The sequence below is a fragment of the Bombina bombina genome, chromosome 1 (assembly GCF_027579735.1).
Source record: "Bombina bombina isolate aBomBom1 chromosome 1, aBomBom1.pri, whole genome shotgun sequence".
Taxonomy (NCBI): domain Eukaryota; kingdom Metazoa; phylum Chordata; class Amphibia; order Anura; family Bombinatoridae; genus Bombina; species Bombina bombina.
In genome coordinates this window covers 488,760,460-488,773,134 of record NC_069499.1, presented here as the reverse complement: position 1 = coordinate 488,773,134, position 12,675 = coordinate 488,760,460, and the positions used below count along the sequence as shown (strand labels likewise).

At 37.9% G+C, this 12,675-nt stretch overlaps 1 protein-coding gene across 1 annotated transcript in view; it reads left to right on the top strand.

The window, feature by feature from the left end:
• The window catches only part of VPS16 (VPS16 core subunit of CORVET and HOPS complexes), a 340,863-nt gene extending 328,440 nt beyond the window's left edge, over positions 1-12,423 (top strand). Inside the window, exons 23-24 of the mRNA XM_053698545.1 lie at positions 7,318-7,421; positions 11,706-12,423. Of these exons, the coding sequence (XP_053554520.1) occupies positions 7,318-7,421; positions 11,706-11,850 (249 nt within the window). The 3' untranslated portion in view covers positions 11,851-12,423. The remainder of the gene's footprint in view (positions 1-7,317; positions 7,422-11,705) is intronic.
• Positions 12,424-12,675: the final 252 nt, after the last annotated feature.

The window sequence follows — 12,675 nt, the reverse complement described above, 5'->3', positions numbered from 1 at the left end:
GGTGTCTGGCTTTTTGGCCAGGTGGGGTGTTTAGTTCTAGGGTAAGGTTGCCTGAACTATTAGGTGCCCGGACCTGTTTTTTTTCCTGAGACTTCCGATAGCTGAGACTTCGGGCCTTTTTCCTGACTCAGTCTTGAATCTCAGCGCTTTTCGTGGTGTTTCACGGTAGAGGGAACTTGGGCTATGCCCTTGCTCCATCTATCTGACCTGGTCATGATGACCAGGTTTTCGGAGTATTTATTACTCTTTGCAACAGAGCACCCCAGGTGCTCTAGGGTTAGCTTTGTGACTTGCGCCTCAAGGGTTGTTGGTTCATACCCAGCTGCTGGCGCTGGATGCCCATTTTTGGTGTGCCTTATGGTTGCATTGCCTGGTCAGTTTGCCAGTGTAACCCATGGATTCCCTGCTCTGCAGGCGAATGGGTTGGCTGTGTCTCGGTTTGGCGAGCCATTTGTAGAGGTGTCCTTTTCTAGGACATTCGTGTTGTTCGACAGTTGTTGCCTTTCTGGCCTCATCCCTTTTCTTTAGGGGATATTCTCCTCCCTATGGAGATGGAGTCCTTTCTTGGGGCTTCCCCTGGTTGGGAGGAGGAATGGGGGGGGAAGGGTTCCCCCTGGGGTCTTGCTGGCTCCAGGTCAGACTTGTGGGGCCTTTCCTTAGGTCTATTGTCCTGTCGTCTGTTTTGGAGTCGGGTTGTGCCTGTACTCTGTGGGAATGGCTGTGCTATTCTTACGCTCGTTCCTGTACCAGTTCAGGATTCTTCCGTTCGCCGGTTAGGGATCTCTTAGGCTGGGTTGGTCCTGCAGGTCATGATGGCCGAGCGGTCTAAGGCGCTGCATTCAGGTCGCAGTCTCCTCTGGATGTGTTAGCTCAGTCTGCTAGGATATGGATTCCTTTTCAACTTGCTCCTTTGCTTTTAGGAGGGGGTTTTACTCTTCCTTTGGGCTCTGAAGGTATACTCTCCTTCTCGGGGGGCCTCGATTAAGGTTTTGTGTCCCCTTTTTTAGTGACCTGTGTGTGGGTCTGGCGGCTTAGGTTGCCTGGAGCGTGCCCTCTGTATGAGGGCTGCTTTTGCAGTTTGCTTTCTGCTTGACTGCTTCTTTATCCTTGCTAGTAGACTCTGTGTCATCCCTTTATGGACTCTGGGTTCTTCAACTTGGGGTTTCCGACTGGGGCTCTGTTCCGACGCTTGGAGGACTTTGCCTTTTTTGGTTGCATTTCGTACTTGCAGGATGTTCGAGAGAAATCTTTTCTGTCTCTGTGCCTGGGTTTCTCCCGGGTTTCGCGGGTATAGGCATGGCCTACTTTCCTGTTTGGGCCCCTTTGGGTCTTTGTGAGTTGGGCTCATTATTGGAGGTGTTCTTTTATGGAGGGGACCTTTCAGTTTCCTCTGTTCTCCTTGCCTTGTCCCCTTGTGGGGTTTGGCTGATGTTCCCTTCATTAGTGTCGGGTGACTTGGTTGGGGACCGTCTGTTGGGCGACGGTGTCTCCTGGAGGACTGTTGGCTCAGTTGAGTCCGTTTTGCTGTCTTTTTATTTTTTTCTCTTTTCAAAAATTTCTCGGCTTCGGGCGAAGCAGGGTTTTTTATTGGGTAGAGGTTCAGGCCTGGTGCCCTCAGTATGGGCCGCCTATTGTTCCCTCCCGTCTTGGCATTCAATGTCCTCTATAGCTTGGGTATTGTTTTCCCAAAAGTAATGAATGCAGCTGTGGACTCTTTCCATTTAAGAAGAAAAACATAAATTATGCTTACCTGATAATTTCCTTTTTTTCTAATGGAAAGAGTCCACAGCTCCCCACCTGTAACTTATGTGGGGCGTCCTTTTATTCTTCTGGCACCTTTCACCCTGATATTTCTTCTACTGTTCCTTGTTCCTCGGCAGAATGACTGGGGGATGAGGGGAGTGGGAGGAGTATTTAAGCCTTTGGCTGGGGTGTCTTTGCCTCCTCCTGGTGGCCAGGTTCTTATTTCCCAAAAGTAATGAATGCAGCTGTGGACTCTTTCCATCAGAAGTAAAGGAAATTATCCAGTAAACATAATTTATGTTTTTATGCTCTGGCATGGGCAGGTATATTTACATGATTTGCACAAAATATACCACTAAAACATAGATATTGACTCACTGTAGTAGCCCTCACTAACACAAACTGGTCCCTGTGACTTGACAGAAATCCAAAGCCTAAAATACAATTTTTCAGGTGTATATAAAACTCACTCCTCCCCCTCCTATGACATTTATTAACTTATTGTGTATGTTGTATTGGATAGATATTTAGGCTGTTATTCTCTCCTAGTTTCCTCTGAGGACACTTTGTTATACACATCCCAAGTCACTGCAAAACTCACAGCTTTGTGTACTCATTAGTGTATGATTCTTGGTTGGACTTGACCTTTCACACTGACTGTTAGTGCTTATTGGTCACTACACTTGTCTGTCTGATGGATTTTTTTTTCTTTCATTTTATCATTGTTTAAGATTACAGCCTATTGTTTTCAGGCTTCATGTTAACCCATTTTTAAAGAAAGGGAATGCAAATATGTGTCTATTCCCTTGTGATCAGAAATCTATGTTTAAACGTTTTATTTCTTTCAATCAGTGGATCATGTAATTGGTTTAGAAACAAGTCTTTAGTGTCTCTATGGTATTTAACTCTTTGATGACATTTACTTTTGAAACCTTACAGGAAGCATCCCTTTGGAATTTCAAGTTTGAAAATACATAGTTTACTTCCCAAAAATTTTATAAATTATCTCCAGTTTAACATGTTAATCATTCATATTTGATCAACGTTTCAGCTGTACTATAATCATTACATTTTTCTAGCAATTTAAAAACTTTTATTTAAAGAACAATAATAATTACCTTAATAATAATAATAATAATAATAATAATAATAATAATGTAAATAGTTTTATATAACTAAAACAATAACATTATAGGTTTCACTTTCATTTTTGATGCTTGCCCATCCCTTTTCACACTTAGGTCCTTGTGCAGATATATTTCACTCCAAACAATCATCTATTCATTGTTATTTAAAGTGATTGTAAAGTTTAGTAATTTAATACACAGTATATAAAAAAATAAAATAAAAACAGTGGCACTTTAATTCATTCAATATTTAAAGATGCTTCCTTTGTAAAATACGTACCATTTAGTGATGATAAACATTGCAACGTTCCTCCGCCTGTATCTCATACTTAATTTAACTGAGCGATGATGAATCCATCTTCATCCAATCGTTGCATGTTCCACTTTGCGTCTTTAAATATTTTAATGAATTGCCACTGTTTTTAGAAATAATTGTTTATACTGTGTATTAAAAAACTAAACTTTACAATCACTTTAAGACTTGGTAAGGGGTTGATTCTGTGTCCCTAGCATTGCAGGGGAACAATGGGATTTAAGGGGCAGTTAAGTCAAAATTAAACTTTCATGATTCAAATAGAAGATGCAATTTTAAACAGCTTTCCAATTTACTGCTATATTCTAATTTGCTTTGTTCTCTTGGTATCTGTGAGGAGTTAGTGAGTGGAACTCAATATACAGGAAAAGATGAGCAGATAGACCAAAGTCTTTAAAAAGGCTCTAATAAAGAAGTAGAAAACAGAACCAATGATTGGGCACTTTCAAGGTCTAAAGAACAGCAACGTCCAATAACAGGCCAAGTGTCAGATACTGAGAGATCAGTGCAGAAAGGAGAAATCTAGGGGACAGGCACTAACAGAGGCCAGTAGGTTTAGATGGACATGCAGGCACAGGATACCAAGTGGATACTGTTGGTGAGGATGCTACGGGATCCGAGTAGGTGCAGCAGGATTGAGGTAAGCTGTCACTTGTAAATCAAGCTCTGGAAACTCAGCAGACACAGGAACAAGGTAAGTATTCACAGAGCACAGGAACAAGGTAAGAATACACAGAGCACAGGAACAAGGTAGGAATACACAGAGCACAGAAACAAGGTAAGAATACACAGAGCACAGAAACAAGGTAAGAATACACAGAGCACAGGAATAAGGTAAGGATACACACAGAGCACAGGAACAAGGTAAGTATTCACTGAGCACAGAATCAAGGTAAGTATTCACTGAGCACAGAATCAAGGTAAGTATTCACTGAGCACAGAATCAAGGTAAGTATTCACAGGGCACAGGAACAAGGTAAGAATAGACAGGGCACAGGAACAAGGTAAGAATAGACAGGGCACAGGAACAAGGTAAGAATACACAGAGCACAGGAATAAGGTAAGAATAGACAGGGCACAGGAACAAGGTAAGAATACACAGAGCACAGGAACAAGGTAAGAATGCACAGGAACAAGGTAAGAATACACAGAGCACAGGAACAAGGTAAGAATACACAGAGCACAGGAACAAGGTAAGAATACACAGAGCACAGGAACAAGGTAAGAATACACAGAGCACAGGAACAAGGTAAGAATACACAGGGCACAGGAACAAGGTAAGAATACACAGGGCACAGGAACAAGGTAAGTATTCACATATCACAGGAACACGATAAGAATACACAGGGCACAGGAACAAGGTAAGAATACACAGGGCACAGGAACAAGGTAAGTATTCACATATCACAGGAACAAGGTAAGAATACACAGAGCACAGAAACAATGTAAGAATAAACAGGGCACAGGAACAAGGTAAGAATACACAGGGCACAGGAACAAGGTAAGAATACACAGGGCACAGGAACAAGATAAGAATACACAGGGCACAGGAACAAGGTAAGTATTCACATATCACAGGAACAAGGTAAGTATTCACATATCACAGGAACAAGATAAGAATACACAGAGCACAGGAACAAGGTAAGAATACACAGAGCACAGGAACAAGGTAAGTTTTCACTGAGCACAGGAACAAGGTAAGAATACACAGAGCACAGGAACAAGGTAAGAATACACAGAGCACAGGAACAAGGTAAGAATACACAGAGCACAGGAACAAGGTAAGAATACACAGAGCACAGGAACAAGGTAATAATACACAGCACAGGAACAAGGTAAGAATACACACAACACAGGAACAAGGTAAGAATACACAGAGCACAGGAACAAGGTAAGAATACACAGAGCACAGGAACAAGGTAAGAATACACAGAGCACAGGAACAAGGTAAGAATACACAGAGCACAGGAACAAGGTAAGAATACACAGAGCACAGGAACAAGGTAAGAATACACAGGGCACAGGAACAAGGTAAGTATTCACATATCACAGGAACAAGGTAAGTATTCACATATCACAGGAACAAGATAAGAATACACAGAGCACAGGAACAAGGTAAGAATACACACAACACAGGAACAAGGTAAGAATACACAGCAGAGGAACAAGGTAAGAATACACAGAGCACAGGAACAAGGTAAGAATACACAGAGCACAGGAACAAGGTAAGAATACACAGAGCACAGGAACAAGGTAAGAATACACAGAGCACAGGAACAAGGTAAGAATACACAGAGCACAGGAACAAGATAAGAATACACAGGGCACAGGAACAAGGTAAGTATTCACATATCACAGGAACAAGGTAAGTATTCACATATCACAGGAACAAGATAAGAATACACAGAGCACAGGAACAAGGTAAGAATACACAGAGCACAGGAACAAGGTAAGTTTTCACTGAGCACAGGAACAAGGTAAGAATACACAGAGCACAGGAACAAGGTAAGAATACACAGAGCACAGGAACAAGGTAAGAATACACAGAGCACAGGAACAAGGTAATAATACACAGCACAGGAACAAGGTAAGAATACACACAACACAGGAACAAGGTAAGAATACACAGCAGAGGAACAAGGTAAGAATACACAGAGCACAGGAACAAGGTAAGAATACACAGAGCACAGGAACAAGGTAAGAATACACAGAGCACAGGAACAAGGTAAGAATACACAGAGCACAGGAACAAGGTAAGAATACACAGAGCACAGGAACAAGGTAAGAATACACAGAGCACAGGAACAAGGTAAGTAGTCACAGGGCACAGGAACAAGGTTAGAATACGCAGAGCACAGGAACAAGGTAAGAATACGCAGAGCACAGGAACAAGGTAAGAATACGCAGAGCACAGGAACAAGGTAAGTAGTCATAGGGCACAGGAACAAGGTTAGAATACGCAGAGCACAGGAACAAGGTAAGAATACGCAGAGCACAGGAACAAGGTAAGAATACGCAGAGCACAGGAACAAGGTAAGAATTTGCAGGGCACAGGAACAAGGTAAGTAGTCACAGGGCACAGGAACAAGGTAAAATTGAAGAATACACAGGAACAAGGTAAGTTTTCACAGAGCACAGAAACAAGGTAAGTTTTCACAGAGCACAGAAACAAGGTAAGTTTTCACAGAGCACAGGGACAAGGTAAGTTTTCACAGAGCACAGGGACAAGGTAAGTTTTCACAGGGCCAAGGTAAGAATACACAGGAACACGATTGGTATACATTGAGGTTCTTTATATAAAAACTCCCACACCTGTAGCCCCTAGTTGAGAGTTCCTGTAATTAGTTTGCTAAAGACAAACCACATGGAGGAATGCCAAGACCGGAGTACTCACTCAGGTAAGCTTACAGTATCCTTTGTTGCAAAGCATACCTAGATAGGCTCAGAAGTAGCAGTGCACTACTGGGAGCTAGCTGCTGGTGGATGCACATATATGCTTGTTATTGGGTCACCCAATATGTCCAGGTAGCTCACATAAGTGCATGGGGGGGGGGGGGTTCCGCAAAGAATAACAAGGGAATTACGCAATTGTGATAATAGAAGTAAATCTGAAACTAGTTTAATATTATATGCTCTATCTGAATCATAGATGAAAAACTTGGGGTTTATGTCCCGTTATGGTCTAATTCTGAACTTTGTATGTTTATTTTATAACGTTTTTGCTGTGAATAAATGCATGCTCTTTCCACAAATTCACAGTTTTGAGAGCTACAAAACCTAGAATATGTGATAATATCATCTAGATAAAAAAAATGCCCAAAATAATCATGCAGAAACCTGTGGGAGAGCATGACGTTGCAAATGGATTAATGGAAGTAATTAACCAAAAAAAACAAACAATTAAACATTACAGCCATGAATATACAGCTTTATTCTAGATAATTAAAAATTATTTAAATAATCCTATTTACATATAAAAAAAATATTTTTATTTTTTTATTATTTATTCCCCCCCTCTACAATAGTGACTTATCTTCATGACATTAAACTATTATATATCTTGGCCATTTTGTTAAGTGAAAAATTGTATGTGTTCTGAAGTTAATCTAGTTTACTATCTGGATATGTTTGCAGCCTTTTGTTGAACTATGCATAAAACACCAAAGCAAGATTGAAGCAAAGAAGTATGCCCTGCGTGTAAGTCCAGACCAGAAAGTGAAAGCATTCATTTTAGTTGGGTGAGAAAACTTTAATTTATTTAAATGTCAGCTTATTTATTGTAAATGATCAAATGTTCTTGTTTGTGTTGGCCAGTATTATTTGTATCAAGCACCAGTCACTAGCGAGTCAGCAAAAGGCAGGTTATATTTCTATAAAAAATATGTACAGTGCACTGAAATAATTATCTTATATAGTTAGAGGTACAACAGCATTACATAACTGAGGCCAAAATCACTAAAAAATAAATAATACCAAGCTACCTAAGTCTACCCACTAAATAGAAAAAGGGATAGACATTATAAATATTATATATATATATATATATATATATATATATATATATATATATATATATATATATATATATATATATATATATATATATATAAAATATAAAGTGTGTGATCATCCTCTGATACAGGCTGTTAGATTTTACAGGGTCCTGCCATCTACAGTGATCTGAGTGCTGTCACTAGAAAATAATCAGACCATTAAAATGAAGGGCTGCAGCGAATGATTATTTTCATAATCGACTAATCGGCCGATTATTTTTTCGACTAATCGGATAAAAAAAATAATCCTATATTTAAAGTAAAATTCACATACTTAGTGTTAGAAATATAAATTCAGACTAAAACTTTACATTAACACAACTGTTGGTCCAATTTTTTAAGCAGCAGATCACATATATAGTAACATACATAGTAGATAAGGTTGAAAAAAGACTGAAGTCCATCGAGTTCAACCTATACAAATCTAAAATACTTACAAAAAGCTCCAGTTAAGCTTAAATAACCCCATTAAAATGTGACCCATTTAATACTAGCAATCATATCCATGAATTTTGTTTATATACAGAAATTTATCCAGACTATTTTTAAATGTATCTATGGTATTGGCATTCACTACCTCCTTTGGTAATGAGTTCCACAATTTTATTGCTCTTACAGTGAAAAAACGTTTCCGTTGCAGGAGATTAAATCTCCTTTCCTCCAACCTTAAATTATGACCTCTTGTCAGAACCAATTTTCTTGGAATAAAAAGAGCTTCTGCCATCTCTGTATATGGGCCTTGAATATATTTATATAAAGTAATCATGTCACCTCTCAAGCGCCTTTTTTCTAAAGAGAACAGACCCAGTTTGGCTAGCCTCTCCTCATAGGTTAATTTCTCCAATCCCCTTATTAGCTTTGTGGCCCTTCTCTGAACTTTTTCTAGTTCTGCAATATCTTTTTTAGCAATCGGTCCCCAGAACTGCACTCCAAACTCAAGGTGAGGTCTTACCAGGGCTTTATATAATGACAGAATTATGCTTTCCTCCCTTGAATCAATGCCTCTTTTAATACATGCTAGTATCTTATTAGCCTTTGAAGCCGCTGCCCTGCATTGTGCACTCATCTTTAGCTTGTTATCTATTACTACTCCCAAATCCCTTTCCTCCTGTGTTTGGCTAAGTCTTGTCCCATTTAAAAAATACATAGCCTGCTTATTTTTACTTCCAAAATGTAGAACCTTACATTTTTCCGTATTAAATCTCATTTTCCATTCACTTGCCCATAGTTCTAATTTTAGCAAATCCCTTTGCAAAGAGAGTTCATCCTGCTCTGACCTAATGACCTTACTTAACTTAGTATCATCTGCAAAAATAGAGATGTCGCTATTTAATCCTTGCTCCAAGTCATTTATAAAAATATTAAAAAGAACAGGGCCCAGTACTGATCCCTGGGGGACGCCACTGATTACCTTTGTCCAATCTGAGTATGATCCATTTACTGCTACTCGTTGCTCCCTATCTTTTATCCAGTTATTTATCCATGAGCTAACATTTTCAGCTATTCCCAGTCCCTTAATTTTGTGCATTAATCTCTCATGTGGCACTGTATCAAATGCCTTTGCAAAATCTAAGTATATCACATCAACTGATTCCCCTTTATCTATATTTTTACTTACTTCCTCGTAGAATCTAATTAGATTAGTTTGACATGATCTATTTCTCCTAAAGCCATGCTGATTAGAACTCATAATCTTGTTTACACGAATATGCTCATCAATATAATCCCTTCAAATATCTTCCCCACTATTGATGTCAGACTAACTGGTCTATAGCTTCCTGGATCATCCCTGCTTCCCTTTTTGAAGAGTGGCACCACATCAGCTTTACGCCAATCCTGGGGTACCATGCCTGAGGATAATGAGTCTTGAAAAATTAAGAGTAAAGGTTTGTCTATAACAGTGCTAAGTTCACTTAACACCCTTGGGTGTATTCCATCTGGGCCTGGAGTTTTATTTACCTTAATATTTTTTAGTTTTTTCCTGATATCCTCTAAACAAAACCCAGTTAGTGGTATGGACTGGCATGTTCTATTCTGTTCCAAAGTATCATTCAATGGTTCCTCTCTTGTGTATACTGAAGAAAAAAACTGGTTTAGTACCTCAGCCTTCTCCCTGTCATTATTTATCATGCTACCCTCCACACATTTTAATGTACCTATATTATCCTTCTTAGACTTTTTGCTATTTATGTACTTAAAGAACCTTTTAGGGTTAGACTTAGAATCCTTGGCAATTAATTTTTCATTTTCAAAAAAACACCACAAACTGTTTGAAAAGAGGTAGAACTAGTAAGAGGTAGACTGCCACTGTTTATAACATTCTGTTATTCACTCTTTTAGAAACTTTGCATTGAATTGCAAAAATGTCAACATGACCACATGCTCCTGGCTGAGGCTGGCTCTCTTTTTTGCAAGTAATTTTGCCTGCAGCAGAGAAGAGGCACTCAGATGGTGTTGAGGTGCTTGAGATGCATAAGTAGGGTTTTGTCAATTTCACCAAGGTGGGCTATTTATCTTTGTTAGCTCTCCACCAATGCAAGGGGCCTCTCAACAAAGTAAGCCTGGACTTCATTTTAACATAAAAATATATTGAATATCTATATGCAATGGTAAATAACCATCTATAAGGTTAGGGGGAAAAATATCTAGTCCACTCTTAAAATAACAGATATATACTTACAGAGGTTGAATTTGGTACATATTCCAATGAATTAAAAATAGAAAGAAAAAAAAAGGCAAAAGGGCTAAAGTCTATATATCAGTAAAAGAACACAGCCTTACAAATTTATCTATAGAGTACATATATCGGCAAAAGCAAGCGATCTGCTGAAAATTGTGCAAACAGGTAATAGTGACATCAATTCATATAACAAATGCCATCAATCTAGGCTAGGTGTAAATAACAAACTCAGCACTATATCATGCAAAGCATAGCCCCAAATCACCTGATTTTATATAAACAATTCAAATTATGACTCCTATTTTATTTCTGGGTTTCACATAAGACAGGAGCAGTTGTAAACTTAAAAAAAACTTATAGTGTCCTAAAAAACTGAAAAGTAAAATGTCTGTAGAGGTCCTATAGGCTAAGGGCATAACCATAAAACACAATACCATGTGCAGGAGCTCATTGGAGTAAAGCAGCTGGTGTTGTGCACAGATCAACTAATTGCAAACCAACTAATCGATTATGAGATTTGTTGACAACTATTTTCATTATCGATTATGCCGATTAGTTGTTGCAGCTCTATTAAAATGTATGTACTTACTGTAATAATGACAGTAGCAAACCATACTAAATACTAGACGTGCATTCATTTATATTTGTCATTCATTTTAGAAATTAATGCTAAATAAGGCCAAAAGCAGCATCATTTGTCTGTTGGTGCCGGATTTATTAGTATAAAAGTGCAAAACCCAAATATCTGTATTTGCACTTTTACACTAATAACTCCGGTTCCAAAAATAGCCAAATGCTTGCAGTCATGTTGAGCATTAGTTTCTAAAACAAATAATGAATGAGAATTAATGCACATGCCTACTAGATACAAGTTATTTAACGTAATGCCTTACAAAGCACTTTTTACATCAATACAATACTATGTACAAATGATGATCAAAACAGGAGTGCCCCTCCTTGCCAATTCAGAGCTAGTATATTGCACTTTACGTTTACCCTGTTACACTGTCCTTATTTGTTGTGAGGAAATTTGTCCATTAACCTTGATAATTGCTTCCTGTGTGGTGTATACTGTAGATCAGTGTGTTAAAGCCCCATTCTGGTTATAATGCTTTAGTTATTTAATTGTGTAATCTGAATCCTGTGCTACATTGTGTTATTTTCTGTTCTTCCTTTCTGTCCTCATTAAAGAAACTTTAAAATAAAGTTATCAATACTAGAGGGATGCCTTTTTAATTTGCCTTATATCCCTATATGGTGACTATCATCTTTTTTTTCCTTTTTTTCAGAGACTTAGATCAAGCTGCGGATGTAGCCATTGAGCATAAAAATGAGAATGAAATAAACATGGTTTTGGCAAAGTGTACTTCAGCTACCAATAAATCTGTAGAAGAAAAAATCAAAAACTTTAAAGCACAGACACATAAGAAATAAATTATTATATGCTCATCTTGTGACTCAATTTTAACACATTTTCTTTTATTTCATACATCTGTATATAATGTAAAATATGCTAAATATATAAATGGCTCCTGTTAAAAATGCTCTTGAGTGATTAGATTTGAGATTATTTGTGATGTATTTTCAATATGTTTCTCCAAATATGTTTGCACTGTAATCCTATGCAGTCCTTATGCTCACCTGTGTTAATTGTTTCTATATTTATGTAAAACATAAATCTGTGAACATGTGACAGATTTTTTTTTTACACTGTCCTCATAATACTCAAAAATTTGATGGAAACCATGTAAAAAAAAAGAAGCATTTAATAATTTGGCATTGTTATTGTCTGCATCAATAAATAGTACATACTGTTTAAATTTAAACTAATATAGCAGTGCACTGCTTATGTGTTTATCTGCCAATGAATATTACAGGGAAATACATATCACTGATACAGTTGTATTAGTGTCAGCTTTTACTTTGTCATACAAAAAAAAGTAAACATTTCCTATGGATGCCCATTTAATTTTGCAATACACAAATATACACTATTTAAAAATGTAATCCACTTGTTTGTTTATTTATTTAAATTTTCATGTGCTATAAAATGGTTTTATATTTCCGGGGGCATATTATGGCTGTGAGAGATGTCCTTATCAGCCAGTGAGTGACACTTGAGAAACAGTTGTGCGCAACACATTCACTTCCTGTTTCAATATAATTTAACCCTTTAAGTGCAGAGGTTTTTTGGATCTGACCAAGGTGTTTTAGAGGTAGCCAAGTTTGTTCAATATCGCCAGAGGTGTGGTGATGTCA